At 47.6% G+C, this 22,441-nt stretch overlaps 1 protein-coding gene across 1 annotated transcript; it reads left to right on the forward strand.

Annotated features, from left to right (window-relative positions):
* The first annotated feature begins 305 nt into the window (after positions 1–305).
* Positions 306–18,333, forward strand: LOC123426452 (probable aldo-keto reductase 2). Its single transcript, XM_045110296.1, has 5 exons — positions 306–686; positions 780–980; positions 6,499–6,671; positions 6,763–6,865; positions 17,702–18,333. The coding sequence occupies exons 1-5, from the start codon at positions 459–461 to the stop codon at positions 18,038–18,040; spliced, it is 1,044 nt and encodes a 347-aa protein (XP_044966231.1). The 5' UTR covers positions 306–458; the 3' UTR covers positions 18,041–18,333.
* Positions 18,334–22,441: the final 4,108 nt, after the last annotated feature.

A 22,441-nucleotide genomic window follows, 5' to 3' on the forward strand; every position in this document is an offset into this window, starting at 1 on the left:
CCCCGCCCGTCTGCCGACAGCCGCTCGTCCGTCGAAGGTCGCCCCGCGTCTTCGTTGTCTGCTTATTCGGCGGTGGCCGCCGTGTCCTACGGTATGTGTCGATTTTAGATTGACGTGAGGAAGAGGACGAGAAGAAAAAAATAGGCTAAAATCGGTATATTCAAAGAATATTCTTTTTATTGGTTTACGGGGTCTAACTCTACCCCGGCCCACAAAATCGTTTTTCCGCAAAATGTAAACCCCTTTTACGGATCTGCGGGGTTTGGTAGAGATGCACTAATTGACTAAAGAAAAAAAACTGATACCGGCATTCCACCAACCTCAGAAGTGAGAACATCTCATACACTCGCACAAACAAACAATGGAAAGCTTCGAGAACGCCTAGCTGCTCCTCATTTACGTCAGAGCCAGACCAAAACTATTCACCCAACACCAGCGGGAGCACTACCTTGACGATCATGGCGACCGCTCCTGTCACGGTGGTGCCACGCGTGAAGCTGGGCTCCCAGGGGATGGAGGTCTCGGCGCAGGGCCTCGGCTGCATGGGTATGTCCGCCTTCTACGGCCCGCCCAAGCCGGAGCCAGACATGGTCGCGCTCATCCACCACGCCGTCGCCGCCGGCGTCACCCTGCTCGACTCCTCCGATATCTATGGGCCGCACACCAACGAGATCCTCCTCGGCAAGGTCGGCTATACTCTGCAAGCATGCTCAGATCTTCGATTCATGAGCGCGCACTAAAGGCGCTCGCCGCTCGATGTAATGCTCTGCTTGTGACAGGCGCTGCTAGGGGGCGTGAGGGAGAGGGTAGAGCTGGCCACCAAGTTCGGCATCTCTTTCGCCGACGGCAAGCGGGAGGTTCGCGGGGATCCGGCCTACGTGCGGGCGGCGTGCGAGGGCAGCCTCAAGCGGCTCGGCGTCAGCTGCATTGACCTTTACTACCAGCACCGCGTCGACACCAGGGTGCCTATCGAGGTCACGGTGAGTATCGTCTCTAACTACTCCCTCCGTCCGAGATTACTTGTAGTAAAAAATAAATAAAAATAAATGTATTTAGAATTTAAATACATCTAGATACATTTATTCTCATGACAAGTATTTTCAAACGGAAGGAGTAATATTTTCTTGGTCTGTTTTTGTTTTTGGAGTGTTTTTTTTAATATTTGTGGTGGTTATAGTTATGGATACGTACATACAATTGGAGAGAAGTCAAGTTTCTTAGAACAACAGAGAAGGGGTCGGTGTAGGCTGGTTTACCGTCTTAGGAATAAGCAACTCACGTTTACAGGGGGGCAAGGGCCAGCACATATACATGTGGTAAAAGACAAAAAAACTTCTTATACAATGGGGATATAAAGAAAAGAGGTTATACACATCTAACATCCCCCTCAAACTTATGGTGAATCAACAACACTGAGTTTGAAAAGAAAGAACCCATGTTGTGCTCGAGTATGTGCCTTCGTGAAGAAGCCTGTCAATTGTAACTCAGAGGGCAAATAGTGAAGAGCGAGAGTCTCATCTGCACAACAGCGCCCACAAAGTGGGCATCTACATCGATGTACTTGGTGAGCTCATGCTTCACCGGATCTCGCGCGATACTGAGTGCGCCTGTGTTGTTGGACAGTAAGGGAGTCGATGTAGTAGCAGACACATCAAAGTCCTCGAGTAACCATCGTAACCAGATCACCTCAGCCGTCAGTATAGCCATCGCACACAACTCAGCCTCGGTACTCGAGCGAGAAACTGCAGTCTATTTCTTGGTCTTTCAGGCGATAAGAGAGCCACCAAGAAAGACATAGCAAGCAGATAGCGAGCGGCGATCAGAGGGATCACTAGCACATGTAGCATCAGAGTAGGGCTGGAGCTCGAGTGAGCTGGAGCGTGGAAAGAAAATGCGATGAGAGATCGTGCCACGAAGGTATCGTAGAACACGGAGGAGGTGGCTATAGTGAGTGGGATTTGGAAGAAGATCACCGTCAGAATCACGAAGCTAAACGTTGAGCTCCATAGGAGTCACAAAAGTGCGCTCATCACCGAGAGCGGAGCGAGCAAGAAGATCCCGAATCTATTTTTCCTGGGGGTGAAGAAGCTATCAGGGGTCGAAGAAATCTCTATCTCAAGAAAATAGCAAAGGGGACCAAGATCAGACATGAGGAACTGGTCGCGAAGGCGGGCCTTGACAAAGGCAATGTAGTCGGAGTCATCACCAGTGATGATCATGTCATCAACATAGAGAAGGAGAAGAGTCTGACCATGAGGAGACGTGTGAACAAACAACGCAGGGTCATGATCACTGGGAGAGAAGCCCGCGACAGTCACCAGAGAGGCGAAACACTCAAACCAGGGTCGAGGGGCCTGTTTTAGACCATAGAGGGAGCGTCAAAGTCCGCAAACCATACCATTAGGAGCATGGTACCCCGGTGGTGGCTGCATATAAACCTCCTCGCGCAACTCACCATTGAGAAAAGCGTTTTGGGCGTCAAGTTGAGACACAGACCAATGAAGAACAGAAGCCACAACAAGGAGAGTGTGGACAGTGGTCATGTGGGCTACAGGAGCAAATGTCTCATCATAATCGCGTCCTTGCTCCTGCTGAAAACCACGAACCACAAGACGAGCTTTGTAGCGCTCAAGAGAACCATCAGAGTGAGTCTTAATCTTATAGACCCACTTGCAGGTGATGGGACGAACACAGGAGGGAAGGGAAACCAGATCCCAGGTGCCATTGTGCTCAAGGGCAGCAAGCTCCTCGGCCATCACAAGCTACCATTCAGGCTGAGCCATGGCAGCCCGATAAGAAGTGGGCTCAACCACAACAGAGAGACCATAACGGTCAGGAGAATAGCGATCAGGTGGGAGGCGAGGCCGAGCACGAAGGTTATGAGCCAGGGAGGCGTGAAGGGGGCGCTCCGGAAGTGGAGGGCGCGTCAGTAGGATCATCTTCACTACAAGGGCGGCGAGTGTAGTGGAGAGGAAAAGGAGAGACGGATGATGAGGGTGGGGAGGAGGATGGAGGAGAAGGAGAGATGGAGGATGATGGTGGGGAGAAGGACGGAGGGGAAGGTGGTGTCGGTGGTGGATGAGGAAGAGGGAGATGTGCCGGAGGAAGGGGGAGACATGAGGCACATAGGAGGGTGTATCAGGAAGAAGAAGAAAAGAAATATCGTCCACAGAAAAGCTCGAGGAGGAAGGGCAGTGGTAGTAAGAACGAGACTCATCGAAAGTCATATCACACGAAATGCGCAACCGACGACCAATAGGATCTCAACAACGATAGCCCTTGTGCTCATCACTATAGACAAGAAAAACACACTCGACCGACTGAGCAGTCAGTTTGGTGCGTTCTCGCGGGGCAAGAAGGACATAGCAGACACACCCAAACATATAAAGAGTTGAGTAGTCAGGAGAACGACAGTGAGACACTCCATAGGAATGCCACCCTGCAAGGCAACCGATGGCTGAATGTTGATGAAATAGGTGGATGCGGAGACGGCCTCAGCCCAAAAATGGGGTGGAAGGGAAGCTGCGATCATCAGCGCACGAGCCGTCTCAAGTAGATGACGATGCTTGCATTCCGCAACGCCATTCTGAGCATGGGCACCAGGACGTGAGAATTGGGCAAGAGTACCCTGTTCCGCAAGAAAGGCACGCAACATTTGGAAGATATACTCTCGATCCGAGTCAACACGAAAAATACGAATAAGCGTGGAAAACTGGGTGTGAACCATGGAGCAAATCGTTTGTATATAGAGAGAACCTTGCTACGAGATTTCATAAAGTATAACCAAGTGTAGCGAGAGAAATCATCAATAAACAAAACATAATAGCGATGACCACCTTTCAAATCAAAGGTAGCATGACCCCATACATTAGAATGAACTAAGTCAAAGGGACGCTGAGATACTGACTCACTAGTAGGATAAGGTAATTGAGTCTCTTTGCCAAGTCTACAACCATTACAATGTAAAGATACATCTCTAGAGACAGACCCTAAGACACCCTGACGCACCAACAACGACAAGCAGGAACAACATAGGTGACCAAGTCGATGATGCCACTACTGGAAGGTCGCAGAAGAGGAGGCAACAAGTGCATGAGAACTGGCAGAAGTGGTGGCAGCGAAAGGAACATGAAGCCAGTCAACCTCCCAAAGACCCTCCGACTCACGATGCCGAGGGCCAGCACCAACCAGAGCCTTGGTGCGAAGATCCTGAATAGAGCAAGAGTCGGTATCAAGAATTACACGACAACCAGAATCAGTAAGTTGGGCAGCGCACAAGAGGTTCATGGTAAGACGGGGAACATGAGAAACACCAGGAACATAAAAAGACGGAGTAGAAAGGATGCCACGACTAGCAACAAGAAGGGGTGTGCCATCGGCAGTGAGAACATTAACAGGCGAATCAAGAGGTTGAAGAAAAGACAACGCGGAAGAATCAGAAGACACCAGGAACAAAAAAGAAGCTCCAGAATCCAGAACCCACGAAGATGTACCTGACTGTGTAGGTGCCAATGGTGATGAAGGGGTGGGAGCGGTCACAGCAGCAGCGGAATCCGTCAATGAAGAGCCAGAGGAAGCCAGGAGGCGCTTGAGCCGGATAATGTCATGTTCAGTGAGTTATGGAGTCGAGGAAGATGCAGGACTTCCAGTGGAGGAAGAACGCCTCTCGTCTCACTGTTTCTGGCAACAATCAGACTCTGGGTGACCTGGCCTGGATCAGTAGCCACAGAATGTATCACGGTGCGACCGACCCTTCTCAGCATAAGCAGGGCGACCCATCCCCCCTGTGGGTGTGGGCAGGAGCGGTGGTGCAGTGGGACGAGCAGATGGCACAGGAGCTCGGACAGCCAACACAGAAGGAACTGCAAGCAACCCACCAGAACGAAGGCGGGTCTCCTCAGCGCGAAGCTCAGCAAGTACCTCTATGATAGGAACACGACCACGAGCAAGCAAGTGAGCACGCCGAGGCTCAAACTCAGAGCGGAGGCGAGATAAGAACTCATGGACACGCGGAAACTCCAAGTCGGACTGCATAGTCTTGGCAACAACGACAAGCTCCACAAACAACTGTCTGAAGAGAGTCAAGCTGGTATCAGTTGGCGGAACTCTGTGTGTAGAACTCATCAACAGAAGAGTCACCTTGCTGAAGAGCGTGCTCCTGACACACCACAGATAAGTAGAGAGCATCACCAGAGGGCTGATAGCGCTGACAGAGATAAGAGCACATTGCTGCAACAGTGCCGAGACCCATGAACTTTGAGGCAAACTGAGGGAGAACACTCGCAGGGAGAACAACAGCAGCCTGAGCATCATCATTGCATCACCGAGTATAAGCAGGCAGATCATCACGGTAGACAGAAAGAGCATCTGAATAAGCTGATACCTGTTGATTATAGGCATCGACCATAGCATCATCGAGAGCCTTGGCTGCATCCCGATCAGCCTGGGAAGCATCACCAGCCAGAACAGGCGGCACCGGCGGGGTAGGAGCCATGGGAGCAACAGTGCATGGCGGACATGGGAGCTCACCAGAGAGAACGCTCCACAACAGAAGACCGCGCATGTGGATACGCATGAAGCCCACAAACTCAGCATAGTCGGTGTCATCGAAGATCACCGAGCACCGAGAAACAACGACATAGCTTGAAGAAGACATGCTGATCTCCCTCTCTCTTTTTTTTTGGGATAGGGTCAGCCCGATCTGGATCAACCCCGAGCAGACCAGCGGCCGAGCAAGGCGGAAGCCGGCGACCCACGAGGCAGGCACCGGCGACCCACGAGGCAGGCAGGGAGTAGGACGGATGGCACCGGCGGCCGGGCTAGCACGCAGTAGCCGCAACAGCAGCAACCGCGGCGTCTGGCGAGGAAGGCAGCGGCAGCGCAGCCGGGCGAGGCTGAGCGAGGAGCAGTCGGCGGTGGCGGATCCTGGCGGGGCCGGGCGAGGAGCAGTCGACGACGACGGATTGCGGGCGGGGCCGGGCTTGGTGTGGTTGACGGCGGCAAATCCGGTCGGGGCCGGGCAAGTAGGGGGCCGGCAATAGAAACCGGGGCAGCCGGAGGAGGAGAGGACGGCCGAAGTGGCTAGGGGGGTGGCGGGACGGCCGGAGGAGCTAGCCAGCGACGGCAGCTAGCAGTGGCGGCGGCGGTGGAGGGAGAGAGCATGGAGCTGTAGCGTGCGGGAGGAGAACCTAAGCATCTGATATCATGTTAGAAATGAGCAACTAACATTCACAGGGGGCCCAAGGGCCAGTACATATACATGTGATAAAAGGCAAGAAAACTCCTTATACAATGGGGATATACAGAAAAGGGGCTATACACATCTAATACACCAGATGGTTGATGTCTTATGGCCGTCCTTTATGTGTACACACAACTGTAGGACTGGTCCTTCTGTTCTCATCCTTCTCCATTTAGAGCTCCTTTACTGTACCCCGAAATAAATAGGCATGCCTTTGTTTTTTATGTTGCCAACTAGTTTACTTGCCACCTTATTAGGTGGGGGAACTCAAGAAGCTTGTCGAAGAAGGAAAAATAAAATACATCGGATTATCTGAAGCATCTGCATCAACAATCAGGAGGGCTCATGCTGTTCATCCCGTCACTGCAGTTCAGATGGAGTGGTCACTGTGGTCTAGAGATGTCGAAGAAGACATAATTCCAACCTGCAGGTATTATACAAAAACCAGGGATCCAGGCCATTTTGTTTGTTCAAAGGTCGGGCACTTTATTTATCATAATCATTTTACTTGTAAATTTCAGAGAACTTGGAATTGGAATTGTTGCTTACAGCCCACTTGGTAGAGGATTCTTCTCTAAAGGAGCAAAATTGGTTGACTCACTATCAGATCAGGACTTCCGCAAGGTGACTTCCCATGACATTGTGGTTGCAACTTAGTTCTTCATTGTCATCAGATTTCTAAAATGTGCAACGATCAAAATATTATCCTTATGCATGATGGGAATGACCCTCATCCCCTTGATCCTATGGAAACTTTTTTAAAGCATTGTTTTGGAGATATGTCTAGTCAAACTCCAAAACTTGTGGTACTGATATCTTATTCGACAAATTGTCGATGTACCACTACAAAGGTAATTGTTAATGTATCACTTCCAACACGGTAATTCCTATGGTACATTGCAAAGATGTCAAATAGGACTACAAAGGTAATTGTTAATGTATCACTTCCAACACGGTAATTCCTATGGTACATTGCAAAGATGTCAAATAGGGTCAGTATATCACCCTCACTAGGCTAATGGGCCCATGCTAAAATGGGCATATTGCCTTTATAAGAAATGAACATGCTTTCAATAAGTTCAAACGACACACTTCTGTGGTTCAAATTTCTGAAAAGAAATTCTTGGGTGTATATTATTAGACGAATAACAAACCTGCAAATTTTAGACGAAAATATGTTATTTTGTGGTATATATAAAAAATAAATTAGGTATTACGACAGGTGTTTTTTCACGCTCTATTTATTTATTGATGATGTACAAACGGGCACTTTTTTCTTCAGAATTTGCAAGTCCACTATCAACATTTACTATTTTCTCCAGATTTTGAAAAATATTTTTTGAAGTGTTTTGTATTGACCTCATGCACAAGAGTTCATCCAAAAGTCCGAATAATGCAGAAGGGTGTGCATTATATTTCAACACCCCCTCACGCCTAGGCTGCTCCTAGCCTTGGACATGGGATCAATGTAGGCTGCAATTATTTTTATTTAAAAGTGTGTTTGTCTGGTCTTGCGCCGTCTTGGCCCTGATGGCATATTGAATTCGTGCACCAGCCAGCTCATACAAATTATGAACTGATGACAAATGGTGGATAAATATATTTCAACATTTTGTACCTTATCTTATTATTTTCCACCTTGGGGTAGTTTAGGTATCCCCTCAAAATATTGGGTGCCAATGATAAATTGACCCTGTTTCATCTCATTGCAAAGGCACCATGTCGGGACCTCGATCCTAAGCCATAGAGATCTAGTATGTAACACATTATATAGCTTTGCGGCCTCACGCACGGTACACAACGACTGCCATCTTACCTTGGCCGGACCGTTTGTGCCTTTTGGCTCACGTATATGATTATGTCGCTAGCATCCATATGTCAAAGAATCCGGATCGACATGACTAGTTATAGACCCAAGTGACACAACCGTACAGAGACATGCATACATAACCCAGCAATGCAGGTGTCGGTCATCAGCGTGTGTAGATGAGTCGTAGCAAGCTACATGGACTTCATTACACCGCGTGACATTTTCCCGTTGGGACAAACATATCAACAAAGAAGGATACATGCCGGTCAATCGATGTGTCCGGAACAGTAGCAAGCTACCAAGGCTCAGTGGAAACACAAAGAGACATTTCTCCGTAAAGAAGGCTACTGAAGGCATACAACTAGGTGTCGAATCCCAACATACAATGCATTTCAAAACATACACACAATATACACGATATGTCTAGATACAACATGTCATCACAACACAACTCTATGACTCAAACATTTATTAAAGACTCATAAGAGTCAATGTAGTGTGATATTACAAACAGGGGTCACATGACCCAACACTCAAGTCATACAAGCATCAAGCGGAAGCATAACATGTCTGGATACAAACATCTACTAAAGTGGTTGGAGGAGGCTGAAAATCTACATCGACCCTTCAAAAGGAGCCATAGCTCTGTCTGGGACTCCCAAGCTAATCCGATCAACGCCAAACCTCGTGTAGAAACCCTTAATGAGACTAAGGTCTCATCTGCAAAAACATAAATTAAGCAACCGTGAGTATAAAGGTACTCAACAAGACTTACATCAGAACTATCTACATATGCATCATTGTCAACAAAGGAGGATGTGGAGTTTATTGCAGCAAGCGAGCTTTGACTATTGGCTACCCTGTACTACGACTACAAGCAGTATCTTTGAGGTGGGATAGCGCACAAGAGTCCACATATTAACCAAATCAATACACCACTATGGATCCACTCCCGTCTCCCTACGAGAAGGCCATCCATAGCACTCACACTTATCTTGCGTGTTTTAGAGTATCCATTTAAAGTTGTGTATGTACCACATAATGTTTCCCAATAGTCCATATCCGAGGACGCGACTATTCGAACAGACTAATTCACCCTACAGGGGTATACTTCTTCACACACACTCTCACCATTTATCATCATATGCACGTCATGCATCTCGACAACCTTCAAGCGGAAGCACTGGCGTGGGTGTCGGCCACGACCGTTAACCAAGGAAGACCCTAGTCCAGGTTTATCGCCTATTTGAGACTGAACTCGCAAGGAAGTCCGGCCGAAGTTTCCTCTACGGCCTCAAACGATGTGTGCAGGGTTCCACAAGCCCACCATCTGGGTGCCACTTGGTACACCGTGCCACCGTGTATCTAACGCACTGAAGCCTACCCTGTCGGACAGAGCTAAACACGGTTGCCAATACTTTTCCTACAAACACCAGAAATTAGTTGCAACTCTTGGACAGAGATCAAGACGATTAATAAGCCGAGAGAGCTCGGAGTACCCGGAGCCCAATGTGTGGTAGTATCTTGTCTTGGATAACATACACATAACTCAGTTCTTAAGGATGGTCCCAATGAGACAAACCGCCGTGTACTCCTACATGGCCTCTCATCGCTATCTTTACCAAATCGGATTCACACACTTAACTCTCGCATAGTAGGACATGAACACAACCATTCCGATTCATTGTCTAGATAAATTAGACCCGACATAACTCTAAGCATAGCAGGTACAGTAAGCAAGCATGGATGAGTAAGCACAACAAGGCTCAAGCAGTTGCTACTCATGCTAAGTGGTTTTAACTATTTACTATGGTAAAGACAGGTCATGCAGAGGAATGGGTTCAACTACGAGACATGCAACAATTGAATCTTGATTGTCTTAATGCAATAAAAGATAGCAGGAGCGAGAAAGTGGGATTGTATCGAAATGCTCAAAGGGGGTTTGCTTGCCTGACAGTTCTGAAGATAATGATGGGTAACTAGTAATTTCAAATATTTTCCTACGCCATACAAGGATCTATCTATGGAGAAACCAACAACGAGCAAAGGGGTAGAGCATCTTCGTACCTTTGAAGATCGCTAAGCGGAAGCGTTGCTAGAATGCGGTTGATGGAGTCGTACTCGTAGTGATTCAGATCGCGGTCGATTCCGATCTATGCACCGAATGACGGTGCCTCCGCGTTCAACACACGTGCAACCCTGTGACGTCTCCAATGCCTTGATCCAGCATGGAGGGAGGAGAGGTTGAGGGAGAGCTTCGGCAGCACGACGGTGTGGTGACGGTGGAGCTGCATGGTAACTCCGACAGGGCTTCGCGAAGCGCTACTGAAAAGGATCGAGATGGACCTAGAGGGGGGGTGAATAGGTACAAATCCAAATTTTAATAATTACTTAGCAATTTTAGGCAAAAGTGCGGAATATGAGTGTAAGCCTAATAATTGCTATGACAAGGAGTAAGCTATTTAGAGTGAAGTAAGACAAGCGGTAAACAATAATCAAATACAAGTATGTAATAAGGATTAACACAAGTAGAGAGTTAGGGTTAGGAATAACCGTAATTCCAAGAGAGACAAGGATGTATCCCGATGTTCACTTCCTTGGAGGGAAGCTACGTCACCGTTAGAGGGGCGGATGTTACCACAAAGGCACACCAACGCCACGAAGGCTCACCCTATTCTCCCTTTGAGATAACTCCACGAAGGCGTTTCTCAACCACTAGTGGTAAGCCTTGAGGTGGCTTCCAAACCTTCACAAACTTTCCGGGGGATATCACAATGGTTTGATTCCTCTCCGAAGACTCCTACCGCCTAGGAGTCTCCAACCTCCAAGAGTAACAAGATCACGGGGATTGCTCAAAACTTGCTCAAATCACAAATCACTTTGGTGGGAAGGAGGAGAGGGAGACGATCTATCTTTTGATTGCAACAACACTCAAAGGGACTCACAAATGCTCTTGGGATCTAGGATTTGGTGTAGACAAGAGTGAGTGAGAGGAAAGGTGTTCTTGGGTGTATTCTAGCTGTGTTGAACACCCTTTCCCGAGGTGGGAGAAGAGTATATATAGTGGGGAGTGAAATCCAGCCGTTGGGGGCACTTTAAGTCACACAGGGTCCGGACGTCCGACAGTTGCCGGACGTCCGGGCATCCGCGAGGGGTCGGACGTCCGACAGGGGTCGGTCGTCCGAGGCCTGTAGATATGACTAAAAATACTGTGTATTGAACAGTGACCGGACGTCCGGAGAGGACCGGAATTCCGGGTTATTCGACTCAACTGCTACTGGTGGGTGGTTCCGGATTTCCGAAGAGGAACGGACGTCCGGCCCTCGGACGTCCGGAGGGAGCCGGAAATCCGAGTTATAGAACTCAACTTCTTCTGGTGGTAGGTTTTGGATTTCCCTCGGACGTACGGAGGGAGCCGGAAATCCGAGTTATAGAACTCAACTTCTACTGGTGCAGGGCTCCGGATTTCCGGGGCTGGTCGGACGTCCGGCCCTCGGATGTCCGGAGGGAGCCGGATTTCCGAGTTATATGACTCACAAACTTCTGGTGAAGGGCTGCGGATTTCCGAAGCCAGCCGGACGTCCGGCCCTCGGACGTCCGGAGGGAGCCGGATGTCCGAGGCAATAGAGCCTGTATTGATATAAGAAAAAAGTGGAGAATATGTGGAATTGGGTATGACAGTAAAGATGTGGTATATGAGCAAGTTCATCGCAAAACCTGTGATCCCCTCTTAATAGTGCGGGATCCCTATACTCAGTATCCGTAAACTCAAAGGACTAGTCTACATCATCTTTTCTTAATCCCGAGCCTTCTCGAAATATAAATCCCCAATCTTCTCAGACAACCTTTGGCACATAATTCTCAATCTACTAAAGTACTTGCCATCCTGAGATACACTCAACAAATAGGATTAGTTTCCTATGTATGTGTTGTCATTAACACCAAAAGACGATTAGGGGCATAGCATGCACTTTCAGCTACGGAGGACGAGGAGGAGGAAGGGTATGGCTGCGCCATGGAGAGATCAATTGTGTGTCTCAAAAAGGCCAAAACCTCAAGTATATATAGGAGGAGGGAGAGGGAGGGCTGCCTTGGCCCCTCCTCCAAGGAGGAGAGGTTCGGCCGAGCTAAGGGAGGAGTCCACCTCCCACAAGGGAGGTGGATCCCTTCCTTTTAAATCTCCTTTTGCCTTATCTCTTTATCCCTAGCCGCATGGGCCTTTAGGGAAGGCCTTGGCCAGCCCAATAAGGGCTGGTCCACCTCCTCTAACAGCCCGTGAAGTCCTTTGGTCGTCACATCCCTTTCGGGGGTCCTCTGGCACCCTCCCGGTACACTACCGATTGTTAGGAAAGCAACTTATCTTTATTGAAGACCCAAGGGGCATATATATATATTACACATGATTTGAGGTGCAAGGAAAGTAAACATAGACTAATAAGGACTCCTAGACTAATACTAATACTTCCTAACCCCCCCTCAAATGCAAAGCGTATGCAATAGCATTGCATTTGAAGAAGTGTAATACTAAAAAAAAGGATAATCCAAATCCGCGTCTTGAGAGTGTCGTCGTAGCATGAAGAGTCTTCAAAACTTGTCGAGTCGCCGAAGGAGATAACGAAGAGATGGCACATCAGAGGTAGACACCGCATCACTTGAAGATACAAGATAAGTATCAAGAGAAGATGGGTTGTCAAAAGAAGATGGCACATCAAGAGGAAGACACCGCATCACTTGAAGATACAAGATAAGTATCAAGAGAAGATGGGTTGTCAAAAGAAGATGGCACATCAAGAGAATAAAGCATTGCGCGGAAATCATAGTCCACGACAACCGTCGACGAAAGAAGCTCGGCGGATAAGACACGATGGACGTAGATCGACAATGCAAAAGAAGTCCAGAAAATCCTATAGAAAACAACAAGGGCAAATAGGCCACAAAAGTTGCATAGAAAGGATCAGGACCAAAGAAAGGCTGACGGATTAAGGTATGGTGGACTCGCATGGCATGAGAAAACACAAAATATCAACGGATTTGGTGGATGCAGCGGAATTATAGAAACTAAAAGAACTAAGAACAACGGGGACATGAGCACCACGTAGTAGCAGGGAACATCACCACATAGTATAGGAGGAAGCAGCTAGCAGCAGCACGTAGTAGCAGGGAACATCACCACATAGTATAGGAGGAAGCAGCTAGCAGCAGCACGTAGTCAGGCCAGCTTGCGACAGTAGACGGAGCAGCATGCCTGCAGCAGCAAAACGCAACCAGCCGCTAGCAGTAGTTGAAGGAAGAGCCGCACGCGGGCCATCCCGATCTGGCGCACGGGGGAGTGAACGCGGCGCAGTAGCCAACCAGGTCGAGCCAATCAGCCAGAGATTTGACCCATTGGGCGGATCGAGTCGGCAGCCTGCCATGCGGGCGATCATGGCTGGGCAGGCGCACGTCACGGGCGGATGGTCATCACGACCGCAAGTTACGGGCATCACCAGCTTGGATCTGGCGAGCGGAGATCCGGATCCAATCGGGATCGGGACAATCCTGGTCCAGCGGTAGGAGATAGGGAGTCCAGGAGCAGGGCCACCGTCCAGCGGCGCGAGCTGGAGCGGCGGGAGATGAGGCGGCGCGACCTGGAGCGGCTGGATCCAGGAGCTGCAGCGGGATCCGACGGGAGCAGGAAGAAGAAGCCTCTCGCCTCCCTCTGCAAGATCTGGAGCCAGCCTTGACTGCGGCGGCCCAATCTCCTGACCTGGAGAGAGCGTTGACCAGGAAGGACCTGGGCAGGGCGCGTGAAGGGGGAGGGAGAGCAGCGCGAGACGGCCAGAGGACGATGGCGGCATTGCCAGGGGAGGGCGTCCGGCCGAGAGGAGGTTGGTGGCGGCGCAAAATTGGATCTGCACGAGTTGCGCGTGCGAAAAAATAACCTAGGGCTCTAATACCATGTTAGGAAAGCAACTTATCTTTATTGAAGACCCAAGGGGCATATATATATATTACACATGACTTGAGGTGCAAGGAAAGTAAACATAGACTAATAAGGACTCCTAGACTAATACTAATACTTCCTAACACCGATGAGCCTGAAACTTTTCCGGTGACCAAAACAGGACTTTCTATATATCAATCTTTACCTCCGGACCATTCCGGAGCTCCTCGTGACGTCCGGGATCTCATCCGGGACTCTGAACAACCTTCTATAACCACGTGCATTATTTCCCTATAACCCTAGCGTCATCGAACCTTAAGTGTGCAGACCCTACGGATTCGGGAGACATGCAGACATGACCGAGACATCTCTCCAGTTAATAACCAACAACGGGGTCTGGATATCCATGTTGGTTCCCACATGTTCCACGATGATCTCATCGGATGAACCATGATGTTGGGGATTCAATCAATCCCATATGCAATTCCCTTTGTCTATCGGTATGATACTCGCCCGAGATTCGATCGTCGGTATCCCTATACCTTGTTCAATCTCGTTAGCAGCAAGTCTCTTTACTCGTTCCGTAACACATCATCCGTGGCTAACTCCTTAGTCACACTGAGCTCAATATGATGATGAATTACCGAGTGGGCCCAGAGATACCTCTCCGTCACACGGAATGACAAATCCCAGTCTCGATTCGCACAACCCAACAAACACTTTCGGAGATACCCGTAGTGCACCTTTATAATCACCCAGTTACGTTGTGACGTTTGATACATCCAAAGCACTCCTACGGTATCCGGGAGTTGCACAATCTCATGGTCTAAGGAAATGATACTTGACACTAGAAAAGCTTTAGCAGACGAACAACGCGATCTAGTGTTACGATTAGGATTGGGTCTTGTCTATCACATCATTCCTCAATGATGTGATCCCGTTATCAGTGACATCCAATGTCCATGATCAGGAAACCATGATCATCTATTGATCAACGAGCTAGCCAACTAGAGGCTCACTAGGGACACATTGTGGTCTATATATTCTCACATGTATTACGGTTTTCGATTAATACAATTATAGCATGAATAGTAGACAATTATCATGAAATAGGAAATATAATAATAACCAATTTATTATTGCCTCTAGGGCATATTTCCCATAGATAACACTTCTCTTCATTAATGTCAATGATAACAACGTCAGAACCATCTACCGAGGGAGAACAGCCACCGCCAAACAAGAGGGAACAACATTCAATTCATGCAATGCACAACTAGATGGATGATATGTCATGTTAAAACATTTAATTGACCTAATGCAATAGATAGCCATATTAAGTGAAGTGGAATTCAAATATATATTAAATTCCAACTCCAAATGTTATTTCATAAATTGTCCTAGTCATGATTTGTCCTAAACAGTGATGTTAACTTGTTCAAACATGAATGAACATGGCATAAACAGATTCCTTGCACTTTTGTGATAATTTTTCATACATAAATTATTTTCATTGGAGTTATAGATTATTTTCTATGAATTTTAGAAGTTTAGGTTATTTTATGGAATTAAATAAATCTAGAAATGGATTATTGTGTCATCCCTGCGTCGTGCTGGCGTCAGCAAGTCAATAGGACCGGTCAGATCAAATCTGACGTGTGGGGTCCACAGTGGCTCAGCTTTAATTAAAAGGGTTGAATTTTAAACAAGGGATTAATTAGCCCGTGGGGTCCAGTGTCAGTGGCACAGTTAATTAACATGATTTAAACTATTTAATTAACTCATTAGGCTAACTAACTCAGGGGCTGGCCCACCTGTCACTGACCCAGAGAGGTCAAACCTCTGGTCAGCGGGGTCAAAGCCACCGGCGGCTCAACGCCGGAGACATCAAACACGGCGGAGGTCGTCGGATTTCACCGTACGGTGACCAATTAGACGGCAGCGACTACGGTTGGAGTCCTGGGCTTGCGCGCATCTGATGGAGCCATCAGTTTGAGCCGGGGGGGGGGGGGGTCTAAAACGACGGCGGTGAGGAGCTCAGCGGCGGCGAGCTTCAGGAATGGTCGGGTTCGACGGTAGGGTGTACGGGGTCTCCTGATCCTGATGGCAACGGCTGGGGTGAGGGAGGCGATGACACAGCGAAGCAGGAGCTGGCACGGGTCACCCACCGTGCTCGCCTTCTCCTCTGCCTACTGGCAAAGGTGGAAGACGACCGTGCCCCTGGGCTGGCCGTTTCTGCAACAGGTAAAGCCCAGGTGGGCTTTCTTCCATTATTTCTATTTCTTTCTGTTTTCTGCAATTTGTTCTGGTTTGTTTAAAATATCAAAACATATTATAAAATCCTGAAAATTGGCATGTGGATATAATGGACAAAACCCAAGTCACACATGGATTTTGAGAATTATTGAATCCATATTCTGTTTAATATAAATATAAATCCAATGCAATTAATTTTTGGATTAAATCAGATGCCCAAATTAAATATTTCTGTTATTCTAAAATATTGGTTTGCATTTTAACTCTTGCCGGAATAATTTCTCAGAATATGAGGAACATTTTCTTGGGCTTGTTTGAAGCAATTTTTATCCTCGTCATTTTGACAAAATTATTTCCGAGGCTTGTTAGTTCCTCAATTCAATTTCATTTGAATTCAACATGATGCATGAATAATGATGCACTTAAGTACACCAATTCTAGGACTGTGACACATCACAACAATTACCATGCCTGCATTGATTCACATTGCATACATCTACAAGGGTACATTGACCAAATGTATTTGTATTGGATATATGTGTTAGACCTGCACTTGGTTTGTGTGGCATGTCCTGCATGTATGCATGGTACTCTACCATCACGGTCTATTCTCTACTCTCTACGAGCACTAGCGCATCATTTGTTGTGATATACACTTTTAGGATAGTGTTGTCTCTTTTTAAGGTTACCTCATGTAATCAATTTACTCTTCCCTCATTTTTTTTTGAAAAAATAATACTCTAGTTATTCGTGATCAATGAAATGCAACAGAGTGGTAAGTGTTAGTAGCCTACTACATGGTATTAGTGTGTCCGCTCTTGTACTCTGTCACTAACATGATCGCTCTTTTGTTCCCCTTGGCACTTCTGCCTCCCTATCTGTCATCTTCCCCAGGAGCAGTAGCTGTCACTCTATTGACGGCCTTGCGTTGTGCCGAAAGTTTTGGTAACTGGCCGGTATTTTTTGCTATCGGTCAGTTACTGGCCTTACTGGTGTGCCCCAGTAAATGGTCACACCAGAGAGGTGGAAAATGCCGTTTTGACTGTTCATGCAAATTCAACGAATTTTCTCAACTAGCATTTGAACTTGTAAATGGTCAGACCAGAGAGGGGGGGGGGGGGGGGGGGGGGGAATGCCGTTTTGACTGTTCATGCAAATTCGACAATTTTTGTCAACTAGCATTTGAACTTGTAAAGCTGCTGGTAACAAAGTACTCCCTCCGTTCCAAAATAAGTGTTTTGAGCTTAGTACAAATTTGTACTAAAGCTAGTATAAAGTTGAGACACTTATTTTGGGACGGAGGGAGTATATCATAATAAAAGTGCTGCGAGGACCATATCATTGTCTAAAATGACAGTGTTTTGTGAACTGGCATGAGTGTACATACAGAGTTGTCCATTTCTCCTATATAGCGGAAGTGCAACTTCCACTACCAGTTTGATCTTGTACTGACAATTTTACACTTCTACAGCATTTACCTAGATTTCAACCAGAGAGTCTCGAGAAGAATGCCCAGATATTTGAGCGTGTTGACGTGATGGCTACAAGGAAAGGATGCACACCATCACAACTTGCCTTGGCTTGGGTTCACCACCAGGGAAGCGATGTTTGCCCCATACCTGGCACAACAAAAATCGAAAATTTCAACCAAAATGTGGGAGCACTAGCTGTGAAACTCACACCAGAGGAAATGGCTGAACTCGAGTCTTATGCCGCTGCAGGTGATGTTCAGGGTGACAGGTACCCTCCAATGGTTAGTACCTGGAAGGAGTCTGAGACCCCTCCATTGTCATCTTGGAAAGCTGAGTAGGCAGTTTCATCTCCTCAACAAACTACAGTATTATGCATGAATATGAACTGAGCTGTGATGTGTGTATTTTATGCTTGGTTGCCGATTTACCCCCGCTTAAAACAATGTCATTGTTACCAAGGCTTCGGTATTTTATTGAACAACAAAAGCTTAATATGTGGGCAAAACGAATAACCCTGTTTAAATTATGTAATTAAACCGTGGGCCGAGTAGGTGAAGAGGCCAACGGTGGTTACCATAGATGGCTCAGCCTTTACATGGCCAAACAATCCAGTTTGGAAGATTGGACCGAAGACTGCCTTTATGCTGCTAGCCTCAATGCATGTTTTGTTTGGTTCCGGGGCACTGTAATGTATGTACTTATTGTTTATGTTTATCCTCTTGACCGTAGAATCACCCTGGGTGTGTTTGATTGCCTGCATCAAACCCGACGTAGCTCAGTGGCGGAGTTAGAACTTCTATGAAACCTGGGCAAACTTGAGCATAAAGTTTCTTGTCTCGAAATCAAAATTGAGATCGACGGATCTGGAGGTGTAGGCCTAAACTTGAGGGGCAACAACTTGTCCAGGGAAACGCAACCCACGCCCAACCCCCACATCGTCCTTCCCGAGTCGACTTGATCGACGGTGAATCCAGGCCCGCTTAAGGCCTCCTTCCCCTTGACCCCCCTCCCCTCGATCTTATCTGGATCTGGGTGGGTTGGTGCTCGGCCCATGGCTGCGGTCGGGCGACGACGAGCTGGTCCGGGGGGCTGCAGCTGTGATAATAAAGGTGATGGCCCTCGTGCTTCTCTCGCATCATGCTAACATCCTACATGATCGATCTTCCTCGATCTGTTCATCGACGTGTTTCGAAACTATTGCTTGAGATCTTGCCCAAGATATCTGGATCGAATAGAATTCGATCGTGCAAGTCCATTTGAGCCTAGGAGGTTCCATGAGGATGTGACGAGAAGCTCTGCTCTTCGTTGACACCATGAAACGTGTCGGGTTCTCGATTTCTACGGTGAAGATAGTTGTGGAGAAGGTCATGATGGCTAAGATCGGAGGATCAATTATACGAACATGGCCTTCGAGGCGATGGAATCAGCTAGGTGTTGGATATTTCTCAGGAGCAACAATGTCAAGTGGGGGACAACACCGAAATAATTCATTTTGCATGGTGCTCCTCGGGTCTCGTGCCAGGAATTTCAGGATGAAAACCTAAGACCTGGCCTTCACTGGTTGTGTTTGGCAATTGCCTTGTTGGAAGAATTGCTTTGAGAGCTCGGACTTCCTCAGGGTAAAAACCTAAGATCTTGGATCGGCCAACGTGGACGTTTCTGCACTGTTTTCTTCTTGAAGGCGTTGCTTTTGGAGACCTTTTATGTTTTACGGATGATGTATTTGGCGGTCGTTTGTGTGCGGCTGCCAGAGACCTTTTATGTTTTATGACGCTCGTGCACTGTTTCCTTTCATTTTATTTTCAAAAATGCTAGACCTACGTACATCCTACTTAAGGCTACGTAAACTTTTCATCTCTAACAAATCAGCCCCCTGATTTCAACCGAGGTGGGGCCCAACCACTAATGCTGATCCAATTAATGACCTACACATCAGCCTTTACGTAAAATGCTCACGTAAGTTTACGTGGATGTAGCATTGCTGTTTTATTTTATCCTTTGGTTGTGTGCATTCTGGATACCTTTCCGATATCTTGTAGGTGCAAAAGTTGGATGTAATTATTATCTTTATGATATTAATATATTCCTTTTTTATAAGTACTCGAATCCGTAAACCACCGTGCCGAAGAAGTCCGGAGATCGCTCGACATAAGCTTGGGTGACGAAGTGGAATGGAGCGATTAGGGTTTGGTTCGAGAAACTGATGAAATCAAATATATGTGTGGTCGGGTGAACAACGTGGCCAGGTCATATGTGGCGAACGTGCCCAAGCCTTCCCATATCCGTGTCATATTTAGATTAAATATGAAAAATGCTGGTCAGCCCGGATATTTGAGACGGTTTGAGGGGTTCGTATGTAGTTAATGGGACGCTTAGTAGGCCTAATCAAGTAGCCCATTGTTTATCACATAAGTGCATGGACCGTTTGTTTGGGACTCGTACGTGCATGAATGTTGCCCGGGTAAACCAAAACGCACAATGAAATTTGCCCATTGTTTATCGCATATGTAAGTTGTCTCATGGCCATCGAAGTGCGCGGAGTGACCGGGCGCTGGCTCCGCCACTGACGTAGCTGAATCATTTTGGCCATGTTTGGTTGCGAGCACCCCTTACCCCCCCCCCCTCAATAACTTTTATTGTGGTGGCAATGTATTCTTCAATCTCTCCATCAACTGCAGCGATGACGACTTTCTTCAGTGAAGGCGGCTTCAAAAAATACAACCAAAAACACCAGGATGCTTGATCTGTTAGATACAGCTGTATTGATGACAGGACCGGTTTCGGTTGTTTAGGACTGTTTGTGGGTTCTAAAGTCGGATGATGTTAACGGAGATTGTTACTCCCTCCTTTTTGGTTTATAGGGTTTAATCTGAAATCTCATCAATTAAGGTACATTGTGAGTGGATGACACATGTTTTGTGGATACAAAACCTCCCAATAAAACATTTCTCATTTATTCAAATTTCGAGGCAGTAAGTGCAGCACCCTCCTTATTGGACTAGCATGGTGCACGTAGAATAACATGTATGCATGACCATTAGTTCTCTCATTTTCATTAAATGTGACGTAGGATTCAAAAACTTTTTAACTCAATGGGACTCAAAGTAAGCCTAATATAATGGAAATCTGAAACTTTTCAGATGAACCTATAAACCGAAAAGGAGGGAGTAACACACTTGCGAGGTATATGATGGTGTTGTACAATACCACTTCTATTATTTGGGTGTTTATCCATCACAAAGTTTCTGTTGCGGATTGGTAAGGCTACCTATAATGGGAGTATCATAGGTAATATTATTGTGACAGCCCGATGCCGATGTTCCAGAAAATTCTCCTTTATTTCCGTTTCCGTCGTGTGGTTATTTTATTTGTGGCATCATCATTTAGTTTGCATCATATGTCATCATGCATGGCATCACGTCGACTGTGTTCTTTGTCTGAGTTGCTTGTTGCTCCTTGTTGTTGGAGTGTTAGTGTCTTTCGAGTGTGACAATGTATTGGTGGTGTGATGAGAGTGGGTGCAACAATAGCCACTTCAAAACCCTTGGTGCACCATGGACATAAAACCTTCTCTCCTCTCTTATTTTATTTTGTGGCTGCCTTAAAGTTTCAGTTTTAACCCCTTGGGTTTTTCCTTTATTTACTCCTTTTGTTTTATTTCAAAGTAGAGTCTCATTTTTTTATTTATAAAAAGGGTTTTAATTTTATTCTTCAAAAGGTCCCAATCTATTTTTATTTATTGGGTATGTTTTCAAGGAGCCCCAAAGTTTTTTTTATTTTGTTTTATTCTTTTCTTTGTGTGCGTTTTCTGTTTAAAAAAACAAAAGAGAGGGAGAGAGGAGGAGCCTAGCCCGTGCCCGAGCCGGCCTCCAACCCTAGCGACAGGGGCAGCCTCCCGATCCCCTCTCCTCCAGCAGCGCGTCGTCCTCCCCATCTCTCTTCCTCCCGATCCCCTTCTCCCTCGTGAGCCCCTGCGCTCCCTCCTCCCGATCCTCTCATCGGAGATTCCCAGCGCCGCCACAGCCCCGCGACGCCCCTGGCCTTCGTCGTCGGAGCTCTGCCCGAGTTGCTCCACCCCATGTCGGCCGGCCTCAGCTGCCGTCGTCGCCCTTCGCCTCCCTGCGCCGCCCTGTGTGTGCTCGCCTCCCCGCGCCGCCCCGCCGAGCTCTGCCCCGCGCTAGCTCCCCTGCCTGAACCCGATGCACCGCCGCCAAGCTCCACCAGGGCCCCGCCGGCCGTTCTCCCCGCCGTCGGCTTGCCCAGCGCCGCCGCCCTTCGCCTCCCGCGGCCCCATGCGAGCACGCCGACGCCGCCCGTGGGACCAGTTCCCGCGCCGCCCTACCGCCAATGATTGCTGCTGCTGCCATGCCGCTTGCTGCTGCTGCTGCCGCAGGTGCAGGCTGCTTGCGTGGCCGATGCTAGTTGCTTTGATCCTGTTGCTATGCTGCTGCCGTTTGCTGTTTGCTGTTTGCTGTTGCTATGTCGTGTTGCTGCTATTGCTTGCTGCTAATTGCTGTAGCTTGCCTGCTAGTTGCTCTTGCTTGTGCATGCTGCTGCCGCTTGCTAACGCTGTAGATTGCTGCTAGTGATGCTTGATGCCGTCGTCGCTGTGGTGTGCTAGTTGCTGCCACTGCCGAAGCTTGCTGCTGTTGCTATTCCGCCGTTGCTGCTAGTTGTTGCTGTTGCTTGCCTGCCTGTAGCCGTTGCTGTTGCTAGCCAAGCCCGTTGTTGTGCCTGTT

This window comes from Hordeum vulgare, chromosome 2H, assembly GCF_904849725.1.
Source record: "Hordeum vulgare subsp. vulgare chromosome 2H, MorexV3_pseudomolecules_assembly, whole genome shotgun sequence".
NCBI classification, from domain to species: Eukaryota; Viridiplantae; Streptophyta; class Magnoliopsida; order Poales; family Poaceae; genus Hordeum; species Hordeum vulgare.

What these genes read in the sequence shown, in the direction of transcription:
- LOC123426452 (XM_045110296.1), top strand. Translation starts at nt 459, where the DNA reads ATGGCGACCGCTCCTGTCACGGTGGTGCCACGCGTGAAGCTGGGCTCC. An exon ending in ACGAGATCCTCCTCGGCAAG is followed by an intron (nt 687 to 779) that starts GTCGGCTATACT and finishes TGCTTGTGACAG; the next exon opens with GCGCTGCTAGGGGGCGTGAG. An exon ending in GGGTGCCTATCGAGGTCACG is followed by an intron (nt 981 to 6,498) that starts GTGAGTATCGTC and finishes CCACCTTATTAG; the next exon opens with GTGGGGGAACTCAAGAAGCT.